This window comes from Thunnus thynnus, chromosome 22 (genome assembly GCF_963924715.1).
Source record: "Thunnus thynnus chromosome 22, fThuThy2.1, whole genome shotgun sequence".
NCBI lineage: Eukaryota > Metazoa > Chordata > Actinopteri > Scombriformes > Scombridae > Thunnus > Thunnus thynnus.
This window is the reverse complement of record NC_089538.1, coordinates 1,038,088-1,063,555: the sequence shown is the minus strand read 5'-3', so window position 1 is coordinate 1,063,555 and position 25,468 is coordinate 1,038,088. Positions and strand designations below refer to the sequence as shown.

The 25,468-nt window shown below is 38.9% G+C and overlaps 1 protein-coding gene across 3 annotated transcripts in view; it reads right to left on the bottom strand.

Annotated features, from left to right (window-relative positions):
• Nucleotides 1-418: 418 nt before the first annotated feature.
• nat16 (N-acetyltransferase 16) overlaps nucleotides 419-25,468 on the bottom strand; it is a 46,752-nt gene continuing 21,702 nt past the window's right edge. For all 3 annotated transcript variants that reach the window (XM_067579859.1, XM_067579861.1, XM_067579860.1), the window contains 4 exons: nucleotides 17,726-17,951; nucleotides 15,667-15,891; nucleotides 13,273-13,616; nucleotides 419-13,049 (listed from right to left, as the gene is read on the bottom strand). In XM_067579859.1, the coding sequence (XP_067435960.1) occupies nucleotides 12,821-13,049; nucleotides 13,273-13,616; nucleotides 15,667-15,891; nucleotides 17,726-17,951 (1,024 nt within the window). In that variant the 3' untranslated portion in view covers nucleotides 419-12,820. The remainder of the gene's footprint in view (nucleotides 13,050-13,272; nucleotides 13,617-15,666; nucleotides 15,892-17,725; nucleotides 17,952-25,468) is intronic.

The following is a 25,468-nucleotide window of genomic DNA, read 5'->3' as shown; positions in this document are numbered from 1 at the left end:
CTTGTATATTGAAAAATCCTACCTTCTTCACATGAACCCACTCACATCTGGATTAGTAAACCCAGAGTTAACTGAGCTGATAATCAGCTTTGTGATACTGTGCCAGTTATCAGGATCATTGATGACAGATAACCTAAAGAGAGCCAGAGTAAGTGCATCTTGCTACGTGGTACAGGTTCTCATCAGGGACTCATCTCTCCATACCGTCCCACAGAGTGCAGTCTTCACTCATCAGTATAAATCTTTGAAGTGGGAGACTTGGGCATGTGGAAATTTATGTTAACACCACCCTTCTCCCTCTTACAGTGTATATTGCTGCCCTCAGCTGTCAGTGTTGCCACTAGCATGTCATTTCTTCCTTTAAGTATTTGTCCCACTATGGCAGAAAGTCTTAGACTAGACAATAGTTTCTCACGAATAAATGTATATTTTATTTTGTTCTTAAATATTTTCAGCAGTAATCCAAAGTGTTTCTAGCAGCCATTACAGTGTTCTTTCATTCAGACAAAACATGTATTCCATGTGCTCACTGTTGAGGATGTGTAGCACAAGTAGAGAAATTAGTCTCAATATAGTGACAAATGAATGTTTCATGATCCGTGAATAAAATAATATTTACAAATGAAGAACTTGTGAATGAATAATGGATTTCACATGTCTTCCTATCCACAAACAAATACTCTCCAACATGAATAAATGTAAAACAAATTTATGCATTTATCACTTGTACAGAGACTAATTTCTCTCCCTCTCTTAAAAAGACCCCAATTATCCTTGACAGAATACAGAAATTCTGCCTCCTGTCATTAGTCATACAGGGTCAGCAGTATAAACATATGCACTGTATGTACATTACAGTGCAGCTACAGTTAGCGTTTCTTAAGCCCTCCTACTTAACATTCATAAGCAGAATATAACTCTTTCATAAATGGTTTCTTACACACTATAACATAGTTGTTAGCAATTATCAATGTATATGTCAACAACTACAACTCCTGTAAGCACCCATAAGTGGAGATCGCTGTCTAAACAGATGATGATATAGTTGTAATCAAGTAAAATATGTCTTCATAGGTGACATGATAACTGTAGACAAATACTGCACATTAATAAACACTTTAAAATGTCCTTTTATCTGCTTATAACTACATTATAGTGTTTTATAAACCCTTTATTAAATGTTACTGCTTATAAATACTGAATTGGGGGACTTGAAGTAAAGTGTTACAAATATTTTCAAAAAGTATGTTGGTGAGAAAAGATTTGCCACTCTGATTAATTGTGTGGATATATTTTGTTCCCCAATCATACTGCAACAGTTGTAGAAAAAAGAAAGATGTGTTTGTGAGAATTTATGCTGTGTCAGATAGGATTTGAGAAACAGTTATACTCTGTGACTTCAAATTTATTGATACGTTGGTCTGAAGATTTTCTACATGTACTATTACCACTGTAGAACAATCCAAGTGTTGTGCTACAAATACAAGTTCGGTTACTGTTGAGGTCTTTTGCTACAAAAATAGTTTAATATCAAAACCATAATAATATAACTATGATAGGTAGCCATAGAATGACTTAAACTGTAGTGGTAAAAGGACTTAGATCCTTTATTGAAGTAAAGCTACCAGTACCACAGTGGAATAATACTGCATTCAGAGGTTGATGTAACAGTATAGATGTATTTAAAGTAAAATGTAATAAAATACCAGAAACACAAGTAGCCATGGATGTTTTCACATTGTTATGTTACTGTTGCATTAGGACTAATGTGTTATACTGTAAATATCTTGTTTTTCCACATACTGCTGGTGTTAAACCCTTCAAGGAATAGTTCAACATTTTTGAGAAATATGCCTATTTTTTTTAACTTTGGACAGAGCTAGGCTAGGTGTTTCCCCCTGCCTCTTTATGCTAAGTTAGGCTAACCACATCCTGACTTCACTGTCAAAAACACATACATGAGATTGATTTTGATCTTCTTGGAAGACAGCCAATAAGCATATTTCTCAAAAACTAAATATTCTTTAAGGCACAGACTAAAACCGATGTCAAATCTCAGCTAACTCTCAGAAAGAAAGCAAATGAGTATATTTCCAAAAATGCTGAATGATTCCTTTAAAAAGAGGAGAATAATGTGAAAGAAAACACAGACTCGTTGTTCGTTTTTACTTAAAACACAGTAAATGAGGAAGGTTTGTTCATGTTCCCCCATCTGGAGGTCCAAGGCATTACCAATAAAGCCATGATGAAGCAATCACTACAAATCAAGCACAGGGAAAGATTTAATGTACAGAGATAGAGATTTGCATCACTGAGTGCATATTAAAATAAAATTGTCTTTGAAGCCTACACATTTCTATCATCACACTGGCTAGTCAAAACTCTAGCAGTGCATCTTATTTATATTTTGCATGTAACAACGTTAGTCTTCAAAGTAACTACAGCTGTCAGGTTAATGTAGTGGAGAAAAAAGGACAATATTTCCTCTAAAATGTAAAAGTATAAGGTCTCACAAGATGGAAATACTCACATAAAGTAAAGTACTTAAAAACTAGTGTACTAAATGTACTTAATTACTTTTTTATCTCTTGGCTTAAAGGGAAACTTTGCTATTTTTCAATCTGTATCCTATTTTCCCATCTTTTTGTGTCTAAGTTATTAATAGGGACAACCATTTGGTCCAGTATTGAGCGAGAGTGCTTCAGCTGCGAAATGGGCTGCAATGTAATCCTTCCACTAAAAGTGCTTGTTTTTGCCACTGACAGAATCAGATTGTTATTATAAGTGTCTGACAGCATTATGTTAAGGACCACACAGAGAAATAAACTTTTTTCTTTACCTTTCGCTTGATCGAGTCTGTTTGGATAAGTCAAGGATAAGTCTCACTCTGAAATCTCGTGAGAGTTGAGTTGTTGTAGAATCAGCTAAATATTCAGCCATGACAGAGTTGGAGAGAGGAGTGCTGGGAGGAGTTTGTTGTGTTGGAATACAGAAAGCATAGCTTAGTGTTATCTAAAAGATTTTCAAAGTCATGGCTGAATATTTACCTGATTTCAACAGCAACTCGACTCTCGCAAGATTTCAGAACGAGACTTCTCCTTGAGCGAGACTTGGTTAGACACAATAACAAACAGACCAGATCAAGCAAAAGGTAAAGAACATGTTTTATTTCTCTGTATGGTCCTTTCCATAATGTTGTCAGACACTTAAAATAACAACCTGAACCTGTCAGTTGCAAAAACAAGCACTTTTTGTGGACATATTTTGATGGGCGCTATTGCCCCGTCAGATTACATTGCAGCTTGTTTTGCGCCTGCCAGCTGAGGTGCTCTCGCTCAATACTGGACCAGTTTCAAAAATGGTTGTCCCTATTGTCACTTAGGCACAAAAGATGGGAAACTAGGGACCAGGTTGAAAAATACCGAAGTTTCCCTTTAACTAACCCAAACCTGCATCAGAACACATCATTTCATTTCTCATTGTTAATCCTATGGTTGTTAGTCTGCTCTGAGGATAAAATATATTCTTATCTTTTGATGTTACTGTATACTGACGTACAGACTGCTCTACATGTCTTTTGTGAAATGGTTCAGCTATGAAGAAACATTGTCAAACTGACAGAGAAAGGCTTATCTCACGTGAAACTGCATAATTGTTTCTGAACATCAAGATGTTTGACAAGAATTGACATTTTCTTTCACTGAAGTTGATGCTACTTTACAGGAGATGGGAGCTTATCTATTATTGCCAAAGACAACTAAAGTGCATGCTGCTTTATCCACTAACTCAATGGCTTGTACAGTAATTCATAAAACATACATTAATATAATACTTAACCCTATAATACTTACAGGGTTTGCAGCACAATGTGTTAGCATTTTATTCACTTGTATACAAAGTATACAATCATCACATTTTTCAAACAAAGTGCTATAAGTAACCAAAAAAACATAGTAGTCAATAATTCAACTCAGTGTCACATTCAACCACTGATGATATCACCTTTGACTTTTGTTTGTGTGCTGTGGGGCTACTGTATTAGGAAAAAAGACAGACATTTAACTTAGATCAATTTTCAACTAAAGAGCGTGTTGAGAATAAAAACCCTAGAAATTTGCTGCTTTTTGTAAATTTTCAAAAGATAAATTGACAAACATAGACATTTAGCAGTCCTGAAATTTGGCACTTCTTCGAGCCTCCCTCAAGCACACAATGCATCCACTTCCAGTGAAGAAATACTATGCATAAAATCCAGGTCTTTCTAACCAGCAGTGCTATATCTTCTGAACATACTGGATATTTGTGCGTTACATTTCCTGTAAAGTCCTGTAAAGCACAGATATCCAGCTCTCTGGAAACCTGTAAACAGACGTGAGATTTTATTTCTAAGCATGGCTAAAGATACTGTCCCTGATTAATGGGATTTGGGTGTGATATTGGGTGCTAGGTTGTATATATACATTTTTAAACCTTTATTAACTAATGTTTTATTCTTATTTTCCACATCATCAAATACATCCTCTGTGGTAAGTATTCCTGACTTTTACATGTTGTTGATGTGCCTTTGCTAGCTGTATGGTATCATTAACCCCTTATAAATTACTTTTAATCAACAATAATGCCATGTTTTATAAGTTGTAACTAACTTGACTTTGTTAATGCCAATTGTGATAAAATCCTTATGGTGAAGACCCACTGCATTCAACACTGTTTGCTCATCACTGCAAGCTAGCAAGTAGCTTGCTTGACAGCTTGCTATCCCACAATGCTTTAAGAGGCAACTTCTTCCTCCAGGTATAATTTGTCATTTTAGTTTTTAATTCATCAGCAAGATTTCTACAAAAGAAGAAGTGAGAAAATCATGGCACCCAAGGTGGAATTATAGTTCTCTGTACACGCCTCTGCTGATCAATGCAAAGAAGGGTGTTGTAGGTATCCATAAGTTGTTAGTTGTAAGTCTAACTGTTGGCTAGAAATTACATTTATATGCTACTAAATTGGTTTCCCAATTAGATTGTCTTGGCAAATGTCATCGTTGCATGGATAAAGTTAACAGGCAACGTTTGTTCAAATGAATTAAGCATTTTTCTGTATTAAATCAAGACCATCTTTCTCTAACCTTAACCAAGTGCTGCCAGAGCCTAAACACAACCATGAAAAGTGTAATAATGCCCTAATTACTACCAGCTGATATTGTACCACGAGACTGGATATTTTGGTGGAGAAAAAAAAGAAATGTGTTAATTAATAACATTGTTTCATTATGTTAGAAAATGTAATTCAGCCAGCATTATATTTCTTCTTCTAGCAAAACATATTTGCTGTTCCACTTCAGTCGTATATGAACATAATTTATAGGAGACAGGGTTGCCATGGTAAATATAAAAGAAACAACACCTGAGCCTGTTTGCTCATGTGCATGTGCACTGGAACAGTGAAGTATGTTCCAGCCTTCACTCTTTTAAAGCCATTGAGTCTGCAGGTCTAAAGGTTAATAAGCTGCTAATATATAGATAGATGTTCTGCATCCTTTTTAAGTGGTAAGTGGTCAGTTAATTAAAGAGCAACATAAAAATATGCAATAAATTAAACTGGAGGAGGATGTATAGCTAAATGGGTTTTTCAAAACCTTAAAACCCAAATGTTTCTATAAATGGCTTATTATTGATCTAAAAAGCATTTATCAAATGATTAATACATGATAAAAGTATTAGTCACAACTTATAAAACATTTTTAAAAGTATGCCTTTTTTCAAAGTGGTACTGAAATGGGTTAATCCATGATTTCTGTTGGGCTAGGTGATGTCATCGAAAACCATACTGTACACCAAACTCCAAAATACAAATTACAACCTGGGTAGTTGAGCAGAAACGCATCAGGCAGATAATAAATCAGTCACTACAATACTGTAGGAAACTGATTAGCCTTTGATTGAATGGTCTTTCTTTTTCTTTTTTCTTTTTTTTTTACACAATATGTAGATGTGTTTTTGATCACATTTAAAATTCAATTCATCAAACCACATATGTTGGATTGATCTCAATCTGCAGAACTCAGTGGCAGAAATGTTTTTCCCAATGTGTGAAGCACTTAAAGTTATAGAATTCAGACACCATTACAGGTGGTGTTGTAGGGAATTATGAATATTTCCAAGCATGTACATTGAGGACTTATATGTGTCATAAACAATTTGGATCATTAACCCGGCAAAGAAATGCAGAAATGCAATTTTCTGGCAGCTTCTTCCAGATTTATTTGAATGTCAAAGCCAAATTGTTTGGAAAGTAAAAATTCTCTTGATAGGCCATGATAAAAGTATCCAAGAGATGCTTTCTTTCACATGTGATGATGACTGGGTCAACTCTATAGGAGTGCTGTAAAAGGAGAAGAAAGGAGCAGAAAGTAATGTTTCTGACAAAATTCAAAATGGTGGCAAGATCTATTGTTTAAAAGAAGTTTGTCGATACAAACAGTTGAAATTTTGACTGATGGCGTAAGAGGAATTGTTGTTAAAACTTTGAAAATTTCTCTTTTTGTGTCTAGCTGTCAAATGCATACAGTATGCATGTGGTAGCCAAACAGTTTGGAGTATCAAAATTTTGTTGGAAAGGCATAATAAAGGTTGAAAGAAGTTTGTTTCACATATAGTTCCAATCAAGTTTATAGGAGAAGCAGCCAAAAATGCATTGTTGACCACACTCAAATGGCAGACCTAAATGGATTGAAATTGACAAAGGCCATATTCATTGATGTTGCCATGACCCAAGCAACTTGAGGGGTACAAAAGGGTAAGGACCTTAAGGCCTCAGTAAGCCTTAAAAAAATCTCTTGCTGAATTGTTTAACGGCATTGTGTATGTCGAGCTATTTTAAACACAATGAACGTTGTTCATGGTGTTACTGTCTGCAAGTGTACACCATTATCTCCATTTGTATGATTCATCAGGTCCAGATTGCAAAGATACATGTTTTGCCCTTCGAGTGTGGCTACTCGGAGCAGCTATAAACACTTTTTCTTTCAGATGTGGTCAGACAAAACAAAGTACTTCGTTTGAAGCATACTGAGACCTCTAGATGGATAAATGTTCTAACAAGTTTTACAAGGGATTGTTGATTTGTAAATGGGAAATTGAGCCTATAAAACAATGCATTATCCATCATAAATACCAGAAATTTAAAGACTATTGACCAGATTAGTGGACAAACAGCAGATCTCGAACTTCTGTTGCCTGTTGTGAAGCAACAGCTATCTGGACTCAAGTAAGCAGACCATGCTGAAATGGTGTTAAAAGTGAAGTGGCAGCAGAGCGTATTGAGTGCACATTGAAAATAGAAAGTTTTATTTTTAAAAAAGTGAGATGATCAGTGATGGATTGACAGGTTTTCTGAGATAAATTCAAGACTGGCCACTTTTGGTTTCCTCAGAATGAGGTTCCCATAACCTTTTTGGCCATTCAAATGTTAACAGTAAGTCATCACTCTGGCATCACAAAAGCTCCAGAGGCTTTCCAGCATAATGTACAGTAATTACATGTATTACATATTATTATGACCAGACAACAAAAAATAAGTTAATGTATATATTTATCATAATCTGTTGCAGGATACCCCTACTTACTATATTACGGTTAGGGTTATGTGAAACTTAACAAAGGGTGCATTTAATTGTGAGGAAAATATCAAGTTAATTCTACATAGTATTAATCAAAGTTTACTTGGTTAGAGTTAACTATACTGACTGGTAGTGTTTGTGTGTGTCTGGGGGTGGAGAGTGGCTGCATATGTACATTTCCTCATCACTGGATAAAGGCTTTTAAAATCTTTATCTTCCTAGACATCTCCATACAGAAGGCAGTAAAGCACAGGGTTAAGTTAACTGTTTTTTCTAGTTGTTTTCTTGAAATCACGAGAAAATTATCTCATGGTCTCGAAAATTAACAAGCTTTGTTATCTCGTGATCACAAAATAAACATAACCTATCAAACTAACTTTTCACGATCATCGGACAAAAACTGGCAAAATGTACATATTGTAATTAATCTAGTGTGAGAACCTGGCAGTCTGAAGCCATGGCCAGAAAATGATGGATTGCTCACTCCAAGTCAGGAGTAAATAGCTGCCAACAAGAAACTGAAATTTATTCAGGTCTTGTTTACAAGTGAGGGCAAAATGGAACATGAGATTGACAGGCAGTGCAGGTGCTGTACTGAACTGTAGTGGTGAAGAGGGAGCTGAGCCTGAAGGACAAGCATTCAATTCACTGGTTAATCTACACTCCAGCCTTCACCTACAGTCATGATGGTCATTGCTCAACTCAGGATGAGAGAGAGTAACTGCCCTAAGTCAAGAAGTTCAAGTCTCTTGGGGACTTGTTCATAAGTGAGGGTAAGATGGAATGCAAGATCAACAGACAGATTACATCAACTGTGATGTGGACACTGTACCAGACAGTAAACGTCAAGGTGAAGCTTGTCATTTACTAGTTGATCTATTTCACAACCCTCACCTATGGTCATGAACCTTGGGTAATGACCGAAAGAATGAGATCGTGCAATACAAGCATTTAAAATGATTTTCCTTAACAGGGTGTTTTGGACTCACCCTTAGAGAAATGTTGAGGAACTCAGGCATCTTAAAGGAGCTCAGAGTAGAACCGCTGCTCCTTTGCATCACAGGAGACAGTTAAGATGGTTCTGGCAACTGATCAGGATGCCTCCGGTTCCCGGGAAGGAGAAGACCCTGTGGCACACCCAGTACATGCTGATAGGATTACATATCCCATCAGACCGGGAAATGTCTTGGGATCCTCCAGGAGCAGCATGAGGATGTGGCTAATGAGAGGTACATCTGGGCTACTTTGCTTAGCCTTTTGCCATTGTGACCTGGACCTAGATAAGTGGTGGAAAATGGATAAATGGGAATGATCTATGATAAGCTAACACAATGTCACTATACTTTACACAAACTAACTGTTTCCTATCACTGGGAAATTCACCACTAGTATTACTATTAGGAATATTATGTTAGCAAATGTTTAGCGAAAGTAGTCTAATTATTCACTAGCAAGGGCAGACTGTGAATATATTAAAAATATTATAGGTATATTACAGCAACTTTTACAGTCACTAAACTTACTTAGTTACTGTTAGTAAATGTCAAATGTTAGTGGCAGTCTCACCATATGTTAGCTGATTATACAGGATTATCATATCAGAATCATGAGAACACAGTTTGGGTTACATGCATGTTATGCCACGATAACAAAATAATGACTGATCACGAGAAAACAAAGATCATTGAGTGCTGATCACAAAAAGCGATCAGTGAACACAAGAAAACAAAATGTAAAAATAATTACACCCATGGCTGCTCCGGCCTCAGATATCTTCACCTTCACTCCTGGCAGCAAATAATAGGGCATCAGTTTAGATGAGTGGGGACTTTCTTTGGTTACAAACAATAGGGTAAAAACATAATTATCCTCTTACTTTGTTATGCTCCCTGGAATATGTTGAGGATTGTGAACACTCTATTAGGTCCTTCCTAAAATATTAATAATTTAAAAAAGGATGTCTAGTTAATTTGACTCATCATTTATCTTTCTTCAAAAACAGGCCCAGTCACCCTCACAACCTAGAAAATTGCATACCAGAAGAAGAAGGTGGTTGGTCAAAGTTGAGATAAAAGCTGGTCAAGGCAACAGGGAGGTAAAGTAGTTCTATACAAACTGAGGTGTTTTTCCAAAAGGATATTCCTGTCTAGCTCAGACTAATGGTCCTGTGTCACACCCTCTATATGGGCATTTAAAGGGAGATTTAGAGAGTGTAAAGAGTGTGCAATGCTATAGATGCTCCTATGATGTCATTTTAATACCACAGGGGCAATTAATCACTATAGAAATTTTAAGAACATTATTGGTCCTGCCATGATAACTCTAGTAGAGGTTAAATGTGTAAGTGATGACGCATGTATCCCAATATAAGAAAATAATGGACTACAGATATGGTGGAGGAAAAAGAATGTGAAATGGAGTACCTTTCCTCCACCAAGTTCATTATTTTCTACATGGTGACACAGTGTCTGTTCTTGTGCTTATACCATGGCCACTTACCAAAGGAACAAGACAAGTCAACAGCAACGCTAGTGGTTTTGGGAGGCTGTTCTTAAACATAATAATGCTTTGAGATAAATGCTAACATAAGATAATTAGTACCAAACAAAAATTACAGCTGATAGGAATGTCATGAGTCTTGCAAGTATTTGGTCATAAGCCGAAGTTATAGACAAACTGAAATATTGACCTGATGATGGTGCTAGATCAAAAGTCTGAGGATCACCAAAGGTATTAAAATTGAACCTGAAGGCCACATGAGTGTCTGTACCAAATTTTGGGCTAATCCATGTCATAGATGTTGTGATATATCACTGGATATGTGAAAACTTTGACCTACTGGTGGCACTCTAAAAAGTCAAGGCATCACCAAAGTCATTAGGATTCATCTTCTGGGGTCCATGAATATCTGTGCCAAATTTCATGACAATCCATCCAATAGTCGAGATATTTCAGTCTGGACCAAAGTGGTGACCGACATATTGATCAACATTGCTATCCCTACAGCCATGCTGTTAGCGTGGCTAAAAAATGGAGCCAACTTTAAAATGTCATCAATTGTAGGTTTGTTTCACAGCTAAGTTAACTGATAACATAGTGTAAAGAATTGTTATTGTTGCTATGGATGCTTCCAGGTCCATATACAGACAGGTAATAAAGGACAAAATGTGAATAAATACTGTAAGTGGAGAAACAGATGCTTTCATTAATGGCACAAGGGCTCACTGAATGATTTGAATCATATGCTGTGGCATATGTGGTAACCAGATCTCAGCCAAACTGAACACCTATGAGAGATTTTGGAGCAACGTGTCAGACAGAGCTGTCTACCATCATCATCAATAGACCACATGAGGGAATATCTTTTGGAAGAAAGCTGGTCGTCCCTTCAGTAGAGCTCCACACACTTGGAGAATCTGAATGAAGCTGTTCTTACTAGAACACTTAATGTTTTTTTCTTTAACTTGTCACATATCTGTACCTACTTCTTTAGAATTGTGTGTAAATTGCTGACTTGAACTACATGTTTGGGGTGTCTTGATTTCAATGGACAACAGACAGTCATGCAGAAATTAGTATTTTCCCCGGCCATGGTATAAATCCACAATATTCTGTTGATGTCTAGACAATAATTTAGACAGTTTCCTCTAACATGGCTGAACCTTCTCTTAACACTGTGTTGTATAGTCACAGAGGGAACACTATTTGCCAGCTAATATCAGTGATGATTCAAATGTAAGACAGTATATTTCTGTTAATACTAACGCAACTATTTTCATTCTACGCCTTCTCCCTGCATTAGCTGAAGCCAGTAGTAAACTGCACAGTAGTCTGTTAAACATTTTCAAGCATTAGCATTTGGTTTGGCATTATGCTAGCAATCTACAAAAGTAAGTCTAGATTTCACTTACAGCTTCAGAAGTTAATCATTTCTGTTAACATTTTATTGCAGCGTTTAAGTGAAAATATTAAATTAGTAACATATATATACAGTCCAAGTTCTGAAACAAACAAAAAAAGACAAAAGCTAAGACATAAGCTTGACGGTAATGAAGGATAAAATGTCAGTCATTTTGTGACTGAGCATGTTCATTTCACTGACAGGCTTTGTTTGTTGTTTTGCAAAGATCTGTAAAGTACCCCTATTTGATCCTAAACTATTCCTTTTCATTGTAACATAGACACAACCTGTCTGTGTAGTTTTAAAGTGCCTTCAGAGTTGTGCAGATTTAGTAACCCAACTCAGCTTGTGTACATATTTAGAAGTTTCATATTTACAGAAAGAACAGAGATGAAAGGTTTGAGATGCCCTACGGGTACTTGAATTTCTTTTCTTCAAAGACCAGCATTTGCATGTTCAGTGTTTTAAGGTTTTAGGTTACATCACTGCTACCGGTGTGAGAAAGCTTCCCCATGCTCATCTCTCTTATTACACCTTCTCATGTCATAAGACACACAGAGGGTGGACACAATGTCAAAAACACCTGAAATCAATGCAGTAAAACCTGAATACAAGGTATGCTAATAAGGTGATGATTCAACTTTATGGTAATTTTTATGGCAGCAGTTTGCAATGTTGTTGCATTTAACTGTTTTAGGAGTGGATGTGTAGAGTTCCACTTTGATGACATAGGGAGAGATGGTTCACCAATTGCAAACTGTCTTGACATCGTTGATGTAATTATCCTCAGGTCTGACTGTCATTTTATGAAAATCAATTTCATAAATGTGTTTGGGTGAGTTTCCACAGGTCCAAACTTTGGACCCATGAAGACACCAAAAAGTTGTTACTGTTATTTTCTCTCCTCTGTTTATGTACAGGAGGCATGCAATTTTAGAAACACATTTAAAACTGTGACCTTGAAAATGACTGTAAAGTTGTATCAAGACCCATGACAAATTGAAGATTAGAGTCTTTACAAATGTACTATTTGTCACAAATATACTGTCACTGATTACATGATGTGTTTGTGATTTTGTGTCCACACTCTGCATTTGTTAGTGTATTGTCATATCAAACTGCATTCTTAGAAGTTTTGGTTTTTAGAAACTACATTTAGTTAGCTTGGTTTCTATCTTTTTAGACTAGAGGGTTGTGTGTTTCTGTTAAGTGTAATTGAGTTGTGTCCGTTCCTTTTTGTCTAGACCCTTGTCTTCGTTCCTTTCTGGCTCCTTCATCTTCTACTCTTTTCCATCCGCCTTCTGTAACTACACGACGTCTGACTCCACCACACATTGCTCGGTGTACTCCTTCACCAGCTCCACACTCAAGGTGTTGTTGCAGAATTCAGCCATGGGTTTCCAGAGTGGTGGATCCAGGAACATCTGGCACATCACGTGACCCTTCAGGGTGGTGGTGTGGCGCTGCAGGTGGTACAAGAACTGCTGCCTAGCCAGGTCCAGGTCTTTACCAAACATGTCAATGTTCAGGTAATACCTGGTTCAGAAAAAGTGCATCAGTCAAATGTTATGAGTAAAGCCACTTTGTGTAGTATCTATTGAATTTACAACTCTGGCTCCCCCAGAGATTAAAAGATGCTATGGTAGACAGAAATCACAGCCACCACATTGTTTTACATTTCTTTGTGGACTGTAGTTGTCCCTGACTTAACTTGCAACATCTGTTTGGCATTATGAATAAATAAAGAAAGAACAGTTACCAGTCATCTCCGATGGGCACCCTGAAAGGGAAGGTACAGAGGCTGGCCACGGTAGGGTTGGCCACATCATCCACCATCCAGTCAATATCCTTCTTCAGTAGGATGGCCATGTTACTGGGCATAGGCTTGAATGGCTGCCAGTCTTGAATAATGGTGGCATTAGGAAGGACCCCCTGCATCAGGTCAGTGGTCAGATAAAGCCGATGGATAGCTGTATGGTCAAGGCGCACCGGAGGAGGATTAGAGGAGGAGATGGACAAAGACGATTGGATGTCTCCAGCCAGACCAAGTTCAGACAGACGGAGCTTGAGGTCTTCAGCTCTGAAGCGCACCAGCAGAATACCCTGTAGAGAGAAAATAAGTGGTGAACTGTGACTATTAGAGCTAGGCCTTTTGCTCAGCCAAAATACACCCCCGTCCCCCAAAACACACACACAACAAAAAGAAGCAACAGGGCAAAAGATTTTGCGAGGGATAAGCAACTGTAACACTTTAACTAACCATGATGTAAGGTAAACAAAAACAGGCAAAATAAACATTTTATGACAGGCCATGCCAAACTCTAACAGCAAACTACGAGCGTAGCCATGTTGTCTTCAGTTGATCTTGCTCTACCCAGCAGAAGGCAATTACAGCACCTCTCTGGGTGGCATGGATCCTTGGCAAAAAGAAAAAGCCATTCACTGACACTGACAAAAGAATGCATGCTAGCAAGCGAGACACCAGGTAATGTCATGTATCAAGTCAATACCCATGTCAGATATAACAACTGCCAGAAGGGTAGATGTTTGAGCCTCAGACATTTTTGAAACTCTTTTGGCTCAGTGAGGAAAGCTGATGTTATGTTCCTGGCTGTGGATGAATCCACCAACAACTCTGACACAGCTCAATTTTTTTTATTTGTGCGTTTTTTTGATATTGACTGCTTCAGAGAGGACATCCTGGGCCTAATACCACTGAAAGGACATACAACTGGTGAAATCATTTTCCAGAAGATAGTTGCTTTTTTTTTAAAGACAATGGACTTAATTTGGAGTGTGTTAACATGCTAGTTACAGACGGTGCTCCATCTATGGCATGGAGAGTGAAAGGCCTGTCTGCACAACTGTCTGCTATTGCACCGAGGATGAAATCGCTCCAATGCCTCATCCACAAGAGAGTGCTGTGCACTCGACTTAGTGGTGAGTTGAAAAATACTATGGACTCAGTTATGTCTATTATTAACTTTCAAACAATATTCAATAACTTCACTCTTATACAGTGTAGTGTCCTCAAAATCACTTCACACATCGATGGGCTCCTGTTGGTTATACTACAATGCTTAGTTTGGGAAAAAAGGGTTAGGGGTTATTGAATATTGGCTGAAGTATGTCTTCTCGTTGCTGCATTTTGTAGACGGTCCCTGCGCACTCGCCTCACAGCCGGCTGTACATAGAGAACAATGTTATTTGTCCAGCTCAGTGGACAACTTGTTTTGGTGAAATTAAGGTTGTAGCTCATTGTCTACCTTACTACGGTAGGAAAGAGGCCTCGTTTGTGTATTAACAACTTTTCGCTTATGAGTTATTCAAATGTTCATCACTCTTAAGTGTCCTCTGGAAACACTTCCGTTGTGTTGTGGTATTTGCAGAACATTTTCTAAATGCTATGCATGTGTTGTAAAATTGATGAAGATGTTTTCTTAATTTGCTTTTGTTTTGTCTATTTGCATGTGTTTTCTTAAGTTGCAGTGCATTTGCCCTTGTCGGCCACTGTATTTGAGGGATAACTTTGCAACGAGATTTGATGACTTTGACATGCCCAAAGAATTTTGTGAGGACCCTCACAGGATCATTGACATGCAAGCATCATCTGATCTAAAGCGTGCACTTGAGAAAGAGGGCTTCACAAAGTTTTGGACTATGTGTATTGATGTGGAGAAATTCCCAAACATGAAAAGGCCATTTTTGTGTTAACAATGCTCGGATCAAGATATACCTGTGAATCCAGCTTCTCTCACATGAATGACCTAAACACTAATGCTCGTGCCTCCTTCACAAACGAGCGTTTGTATTACTGTTTGTGGATTGCCCTCACTTCATATGAACCAGCCTTCTCTGCCATTGCCCAGTCAAAGAAGTGAAATATTATCAGTAGCCTATAGGCATCTATGCTAGGCCTATCTGTGTTTTCTAATTTGTGAGAGTTAAAGACAATTGAAGAATACTGAAAGGATGTGGTGCACGTTAACTGATGTTTGTCGATTAAAATAAATGAAATAGTTAATTGAAGATGGAGAAGTACACAGACTAACAGCATTGTACATAAAGCACGTAGATCAATAACAACAGCCATTAACCACAAACACAAGCCCAAATGAAAAAAGGGGTTTTATCCTGCTTTTGTTGCTGGTACCTGCTTGGTTATGAGGCGATACTTCTGGAAGTCCTTGGGTCCAAGCTGATCATCACGGGTCAGACGGGTTACTTTGACCTCTGGGTATTTGGATTTGACAAGTTCGCAGCAAAAGCGCAGCAGAACACCCGCCACACCCTTGCCCCTTTCCTGAGGGGCAACACGGAGACCTTCTACCAGCATAGTCTCCCCATTGTCAATCACACACACCGACTCCAGAGCAATCTGTCAAGGATCACAGAGAAAGACAAAAAATGACATGATCACTAACAATCATATTGACAATATCATTTTAAGAACTTTACACCATTTCTACAGCTGGAGCTGAGCAGCATGACTGAAAAAATCCTATTTCTCTGTTTTTTGGAAACAGTAATCGGAGAATGGAGCACAAGCCCTATATTCATCCATGCATTTTCTGCAGTTTATCTGGGTCCGTGTCATGGTGGCAGCAGACTAAGCAAGATGCCAGCAGAACCACATCATCTGCAAAAAGCAGACGATCATCTGCAAAAAGCAGATGATATAGGCAGTTGTCAGTCTAGAATGAAACAGCGTGGATGAGAGACAGCACCTCCTTGTCTGAGGCTATCACTCTCCTCCGGAAAACAGTGGATTGCTCCCTTCAAGGTGTGAATCATCAGCCCAAGTGACTTTAAGTATCCTGGGGTCTTGTTCACAAATGAGGGTAAAATGGAACACAACATTGACAGACAGATTGGTGCCACATCACTGTACCAGACTGTCGTATTGAGGAGGGAGCAGCCTCGGGATTGGGTGCAGGATTAGGATGCTTCTTGGAGGTATTCTGGGCATGTCCAACTGGATGGGGGACCCAGGGCAGACCCACAAGCTGGAGAGATTACATATTCCATTTGCCAGGGAATACCTTGGGATACCCTCGGAGGAGCTGAAGGACATGGATGGCAAGAAGGATGTCTGGGTGTCTAATGTAGCCTGTTGCCACTGTAATCCTCCTACATCTTTCCAAAAAGCTTTAGCGTAACAAATTTAGTCTAAAACACTTATTACATCTGATCAAATGTAAACACAGAAAGTGAGTCTCCTTAAATCCTTGTAGCTGTTGTAGTGAACTTCCTGCGGAAATTCCATAAAGGCTCAGTGGACCTACATTCGGTTTTGTTTCAACAGGTTCACACAAACATGCCAAGTGGATATGGAAAGTATAATTTGAACTTTGTTAACATTAGTGTGTGGCTGTGGCTTACTTTCAGCCCATATACAATAAAGGGATTCTGCAATTATGGCTAATAAACTGCAGTTAATGACAACAGCTAAGGGGATTTTCAAGGAACTACTTTCTGTGTTTACTTTTGGCCAAACTCAAAGACATGTTTGACATGAGTCCTGTTTGATGGAAGTCAGTTGGAAAGCTGTAGAAGGCTTATGCCCTCTTATGTTGTTCTTGCTTGAGTCAATTTTTCTTAAATCTCTACAATGGAGGGTGTGAGTACAATGTTATTACAAATGGACACAATGGACCCAAATATGAGAAAAATTCCACGTTGATTAGGTTTATTTACTTAGTGAGTGTTCCTTTAACATAAACTGCACATGGACAGCCTAGTAAATTCACTTTCCTGAACACACTCTGAATCCCATTAACAAACTGGCAATAGCAAATGTTTGCTTTCGGCCAAAGGTCAAAGTTAGTGGGGACCGTTTTTCAGTTTGGAGGGGTAAGGCATGGAAAATAGAATGCTATCCTTTAATGTACAGTGATTTGCAAATATTATGGCAACTTCTTTGAAATATCTAAAATATGTCCTTTACATCTTAGGTGGTTGTTTCTGGTTGGACTTTGCTCCTAATACTAGATGGCACTTTTAGGGTTGTTACCAATCACAGAAGCATACCTTTTACAAACATGTCAGTCCCTATTTTTATGTAAGACACTAAGGCACCTCTCCTTTTTTAAAACCAAATAACAAGAAGCACTTGATACATGTCTATAACTTTGCATTTGGAAGAGTTCCTAAGAGAGCCTTTTCTTAACCACATACTTTTAAAACATTTTCATACTATTCATTGAACTTACCACTTTTCCCTGTTTGCGGGCCAATATAACTGTGCGGTTGGTTTCCTGCAGCCAGCTGGTGTATCTAGTGGGCAGGTAGTCAAGGCCGCCATAGATATCCTGGCTCATTGCCATGATTTCATCAAAGTCCTCCTCAGTGGCCACAGCAAACTGAAGGCCTGCCTGGGACAGGGTCTCTGGGAGCTGGGGCATAGTCAGGCTGGTATCAATCTTCATCTTGAAATAACTGATGGGATACAAAGTGGAGGAGAGATTGTTGTACATTGTATTTATCAAGTGTCCCAGAGTAGGATGACACCCAGGTGGTCCTACTTTAAGGAGTAAAAGCATTTTACCGTTTTCGTAAACCAGGATTTAAGAGAGCTCAAAGGCTGTCCTATCCTTGGAATTCCTGACAGGTGGCAAATTCTGGGTGGTGCAGAAATACAGAATGTACATCATTTAATTCAAAGCAACAACAAGCTTCTTCAAAAATGTGTGCTTGAATAACAGCTTGTTTGCAACTGCTTTTATTCTTGATGTAATAACTCCATCAACAGAAAATAACTGTGTCCACTCAACAAAAAACAAGCATTGGTGATCAAAAGTGATCAAACACATTCAATCAGTCGCTTAAAGTGATACAATGGAAATAATCAAATTAGTGGCTCTAGGAATAAAGGAAAATACATTCCAAGTGCATCAATATCACAGTATCATACTTAGAGGCATGATCCTTGATGTGTTCACATGGCTCACACAGTGTGAATAAAATATGCTGTAGGCAGTCAGTGAAAGCAGAGCAATAGCAGTGGTAAAGCATTGCCAGAATTTTTATTGTAGGCAAGGCATGTCCCCATGTAAAATATGGGGACTTCTTTAAGAGTAACTTCACACAGGCAGATAATCCTGCTTGTGCTCCCATCAAGTAGTTGCTGCAGGCTCCGTCCATACCTTTTCAAAGTCAGCACTTCACAATGCAACACTAGGTGTGGTCACAAGTACAACACGCCACATCTGACCACACCCATCTGTGATGCCAGGAGGAGTGAGTGGCCACTTTATAACAGCCCTCACAACTCAGTTCTGCATCCATCAATCTTGAGTAACTATGGAGAAACATGGTGATGATGATGTTGGAGTGCTCAGCCTATGCTTCTAAAACTATGACATGCTATAATAAACTCTATAGGCTTAGGGGATGTTGCCAATCCATGCCATGCCAACACCACAACATCAGCAGTGCCAGCACAATCATCATGGTAGCCTACACTACTAACTCTGTGTTGGAGGCTGAATCCTGTAGGAGTCCAGTGAGATGGAAGGAGAAGAAGGACCGAGCCTTGGGTGCAGATGAGAGTTGGGATGAATCTGTATCAGGCATCCGTTTAAGCTTGGGGTTATACGGTGTGACAACATAAATTTGAAAAATAGGCCTTATTTCACATATAACAAAATACAGGTTAGGGACATTGAACAAATATAGAAGCCTAGGCAATAACTCATCAGTTTATTCAAGTCATAAAGCATTGCCAATTGTAATTAGACCTATCCAGGTTTTGGGTGAAAGCTTTGTAATGGTCAATATATACTGGGAACTCAAAAAGAAATGGGAGTGACAGGAACAAGTGGTACAAGAATGACTTACAGGCAGGACACATTTAGAGCAATGCTGCCATGTCAGTCAACCCAGAAAGGCCAAAAACAGGGAATCAAGCCTGTAGCATGCATTGTGTGACAAAACATCACCACCCACTCAACTACTACAATTACTGACTACTACAATCACTCTGAATCAACAGAAACACAATCATAGTGCCAAAGCACTGATCAACAGGGAACCAAACACACGACCGCCAGGAGAGATAAGTGCCAGGTAGCTGAATTAGATTAAGGAATAGGTAAAAGGTAAAGCAGGGGGAGGTGGATAAATGGACCAGGGGGACAAAAAAAGCAAGATATAAGGAAACTAACAAAGAAAACATACCGCAGATTAGACAGGCTAAAAGTGATGAAGGGCGCAAACAGACAGAAAGATGCAACAAAACAGATAAATGACAACAGACAAAGGAAGTGGAAGACTGGCACCTATCTTGATCCCTATGTCATTTCCCATAAATCCTGTAAATCCATACCCTCACCCTCCTAATCCTGCACTAATACTCTCTGATACCCACTCCACATTACAAACACTGGTATTTGTCCATAGCTTGGCTAAAGAATTCACAGAATACAATACAGCACACACGATGTAGTGTGACAAAGCAATGAACCTAATTGTTTCTCACAGTTATGCCTTAAAAGCCTGCCATGTGGCCCACAGTATTTTTACTTCATCCAGGATACATATATTGCTACTTTGGAATTTTGTGTACCCACTCCAATGACCTTCAACCCATCTGACTACCCAACACAAAACTAACACTGAATACTGACTAATATCAAACAAAATCACCAACGTTTACCCTCCGTGCATACAGGTGCCACATGTGGCCTCTGCGCTGAGAAAAACAAAAACAAGATGCTTGCTCATAAAGATTTTAGCATTTAATTAGGTTAGGATACAATGCATAAACACATGATGCAATACAGTGTGATCAAATAAAAACAAGCTTTTGCAAAAATAAAACATGCAACATAACATGAGAGGCTATACAAAAGAGGTGTGATACAATATGATAAGATACAACAACATATGATAAGGATATGATAACATACAATAACAAATAGGTAGGGCTGGGTATGAAATCTCAGTAGCATTTGAACCCTTGACCAAATTGTGTTGATAGTTTTGCTGTCAAGTACTGAAAGTTGCCTTTGCAGACCAAAAAAACATCAGATAAACATTTTGTTAATGTGATTCTGTATTTTAAGTAGGCAAAGTTTTTAATCTGTTTGTATTAAGATAACGTAACACATATTTAAAAACTTTAAAAAAAAAAAAAAAAAAAAACATATTTTAGAAAATATGTCATTAAAAAAAAGACACACAAAAAAATGTTGTTTTTGTTTTTCTGTTTTCACCCAGTTTGGAATGCCGGATTGCATGTGCACTGCAGTCCTTGTCATAGATGGTGTCTCAAGCCTCTTCCTTTCACCCGAAAATTATTAATTTCATTTTGAGGGAAAATGTGCATTTCTCTTGATCATCACTGAGATGTTGCAGAGCGCTCAGGACATCAGACTGGGCCGAAGGTTCACCTTCCAATAGGACAATGACCCTAAGCGCACAGCCAAGACAACACAGGAGTGGCTTAGGGACAATTCTGTGAATGTCCTTGAGTGGCCCAGCCAGAGCCCTGACTTGAACCCAATCAAAGATCTCAGGAGAGACCTGAAAATTGCCGTCCACCGACAGCCCCCATTAAACCTGACAGAGCTTGAGAAGATCTGCAGAGAGGAATGGCAGAAAATCCCCAAATCAAGGTGTGCAAAGCTTGTCACATCATACCAAAGAAGACTCAAGGCTGTAATTGCTGCCAAATTTTCAAAAATTTCTAAAATCTTGTTTCCGCTTTGTCATTATGGGGTATTGACTGTAGACTGATGAGGGAAAAAATAAATTTAAGCAATTTTAGCATAAGGCTGCAACATAATGTGAAAAAAGTCAAGGAGTCTGAATACTTTCTGAATGCACTGTATAACAAAATCATGTTATGATATTGGTTGCTAAACTTAGGTTTTGTATTGGCACTGATGACAAACTTTTAAACTATACCCAGCCCTAGCTATAAGTGGCACTGAGGAGATGTCAATGCAAATATAATGACTGCACATTGTACTGGAAGTCCAACAACTAATTGCAGAGGGGTGTAATCATCAAAGACAGATCCTGGGTACTGAAGTGAATATCCATAACTGACACTTCTGAGACCACTAAGCAGAGTCTTCAAGTGCCATTAGCCAGACTAAAAAATATATACCGGAGCAGCAGAAGCCAAAACAGTCACAATAGACGATAGCAAAGAAAGACCATCATGTAACTACAGACCAATAACTTGTCTCTTAACTGCATGGAAATGTTTGGCCTCACAGTCACCAAGCTGAATGTGTAAACACATTACAGAACTCAGAGGGGGGCTTGAAAAAATAACAGAATCAAAGTAGCAGGTAACAACAGACACAGCAGTCACTTAAGACTGTTAGTGCAGGGCAGATCAATGTGAGTACTGCCTGGATTGAGATCAAGAAAGCTTTCAGTTCAATGCAACACATATCCATCCTTGAATGCTTGGCCATCACACTCATAGAACATGACCCTCGTCATCGTCTTCACCCATATTTCACACTACTCCCATCTGGACACAGATACAGGACACTAAAATGTAAAAGGGCACATTTTAGTCTTGTCCTTTCAATAACGCACTGATTACAAGCACATACTATGAAAATAAATTCACCCCTTGTAGATTATGGGCCCTATTTTAACAAACTAAGTGCATGGTCTGAAGCACATGGTGCAAATGCATTTAGGTCGTGTCCAAATCCACTTTCACTAATTTAATGGCGAAAAAGTGGTCGCAGCGCCAGGCATATGGTTCAAAAGGTTTGTCCTTAGTCTTTTAATTAATCATGGGTGTGTTTTGGGCGCAATATGCAATAAACTAATCAGAGTGTCATCTCCCATTCCCTTTAAAAACCAGGTGCGCTTGCACCTTGGTGGATTGCTATTATAATGGTGCATTTGACAAGTAGTAAGAAGGAGCTCTTCTCTGCAGAGGAAATGGATCTGCTCGTGCACAAAGTGGTAGTGCACGATCCATTATGAGCACACTGGCCCATGCTGCTCCTGGACCCTACTGTGGACAGCCCCATCGTGGTGGAACCCGAGAAAGAAGACCGTCAGTTTAAGATCCTGTTCATTAATTTGTTGCAAATTTCTTTTTGTTTGTTTTTTGAAAAGGTTTATTTTTTTAATTACAACTTTGGTTCTTTTTTTAAAAAAAAAAATTTCAGTCATAGAGTAACAGGTAAAATCAGCAGGGTTTTACTTGCTTGAAATATGGAAACCTGATCACTGTAATCTCAAAAATGTTAAAGAATGTTTGTTAAATATTGATCAGAAATGTAATTATTCATTTTAAATCATGTAAAAATTCATCATATACAGTTGTCAGGACTTGATCAGCTCTCCAAGGCGCTGATCCTGCTGCTGGCAGCAGCCAAGAGCTGTCCAGAGTTCTGTTGTTTTGACCTCATTTATTTCCCCATGTGTTCCTCATGTCCTCATGTATTGACCTAGCAGGAAAGTTGATCTGTGTCTGATCTGTTGTTCATATCCATTCTTGACCAAGCGGCAACCTCTGGGACTGACAAATGAAGCCAATGCGGAAGTGCCAAAAACCTGCATTCTATTTAATGGCCATCAGGGGGCAACTCCACTGGCTGCAAAAAGAAGTCCGATTTTAGGGAAGTCTATGAGAAAATGACCCTACTTCTCCCATGATTTGTTACCTCAGTAAACTGTTTCTTGATGAGCTTAGGGTCTCAATCACTAGTTTCAAATCTTCTTCAATGATGTTCATTTTGTAAATAATGGCCCCATTTAGAGTAAAATAGATGATAAAGCAGCGTATGCTTTAAGGCGTGGCTACGTTGCGATTGACAAGTCGCTATCACGGCAAGCGTTGCTAACGTAACCATGGCATATAGCCATGGTTACAATGAGTCGGATGATCAGTTTTTCTGGTGAGTACATTTTGTTTTAACGGTTTTAGGCCTGTTTTTTGCTAGCGAAAATTAGCATTAGCATTAGCATTATCACCGTTAACCATAGATTGTAAATGCACCGTACTAACCAAGCTAGCAGCTAGCACTATGGTTAGCTCCACCCTCTTGTCCAAATATGGTCACTTCTGGCTCCAAAAATCAAACACGGCGATGGCCAAATCCAAGATGGCAACAGTCAAATTGCTACACTCGAGGCTTCAAAATGGCAGTTCGCAAATCAATAGGTGACGTCACAGCGACTACGTCCATATTTTATACAGTCTATGGTCTTGACAGACACCCTCAACCTGATGGGTCTGTTTAAATACCTACGTGTATTGCCAAGATTTGGTCCAATAATTAGACAATTTTATCTGTCATTACTGTGATTGGTTCATACTGATAAATATTATGACTAACCATTATGACATATTTTCTAAAATATGTTAAAGTACACAATAATAATCTTTCACATCATAATCCTTTTACTTGTAATCTTTTGCATGTTTGTGGGCTGCTGCGCACATCTGTGTGTGTATAACAAGCAGAGTTGTGCACCCGCCTATATGTAGGCATATATTACTATCTTGATAATGTGCCCTTAAAATAACAGTGAAACACTGCGCCTTGACTTCAGACCAGGTTTTTGTTGGTCCATTGCGTGATCACTTTCCGCTGCCTCAAGATAGCATGCACCAACAATGCACCTGACCACACCTCATTTTAAGACCAACACACCCATGGGCGCTAAGATGGGTGCAAGTGCATTTGCTATTTAAACAACGTGGGCGCCGGATGGGAAAATGACAACTGCTGCCGGTCTTAAACTAGCAAAGACACTTGCGTTGCGCTTGGCGCTGCTTTGTGCAGGGTGTAAGATAGGGCCCAAAGTCTATCAAGCATCATGGTAAGTAAAGATCAACACTTAGTCTCCCAAGTGACCATCAAGTGTGACATATACCAAGGCTGTACACTGTTTCTGCCTCTGTTCTGTACCTTGCCAGTTGGTTTTCATGAGTAGTGGTTAAGAATGCAAGTTTAAGAGTGGGGCTACTATTAGCCTCCTCCTCTGCCTGGACAACATCTGCCCAATTCTGGACAGATGGTTGCAAAGAGAGAGAGGATTACTAGGACGGAAGGGGTTGATCAAACAGATGGCCACACAGACACACAGTGCAGCTTCATACTTCAAGATTTCAAATCACATGGGAGCCACAAAGCAAGATAGCCATAGAAAAATAGCAGGACAGTACTAGAGTGCCATATCAACAACAGCAAAAAATAGATCCAAGCCACCAATACATAAGGCATACCAGTCGTCACATATCCATTTGTATAGTAAGATAGTAAGGTGGCCAAAGTGGGACATGGCTACTGCAAACATCAAGACCTGCAAACTCCTAACAAAGAAAAAAGGCAAGATTCCATCTGAAGTCAATCACCCAGAGACTGTGCACCCCCTGGAAAGAGGAGGGCCAGGGCTAGGTGACTATCAAGGCCAGTATTCTGGGTCAGATACAGACCACCTATGAGTACATCCATATGGTGCCTTCCAAAGATGAATGGTTATCTTAGAGTGCAACAGGTAGGGTCTATGGAAGAGCAAGCTGGTGATGGGTTGGAGTGTTCCATTGGCAGGCAGAGGAAGATTGCTGGACTCAAGGACCCAAATTACTGAAAATTAAAGTACAAGAGCAGGCACCTTACACCAGTTTACCAGAAACAAGGTCCAACAGCATGGTAGGACCTAAGATGAAGAGTGCACAGATGTCTTCACATACAGTGGAGGAGTATAAGATGCAAGAGGACAACCAAGTTTAAGGAAGGAAGAACAAGAGAAGTTTGAAAAATACCAGGAGCTTAGAATAAACTACAGAAAATATGTAGAAAGTGAAGAAAAAAGTGGTCTCTGTGGTTGAATGCCCAATTAAGTACAGTGCCTCCAACAGATTCCAGGAACCATGTGCAGAATCTCTGACCAAAAAACTTTCAAGAACTACAAAGATACTGCACAGAATCTTCAAATGGGAGCTTTAGGAGGACATACACCAGCCA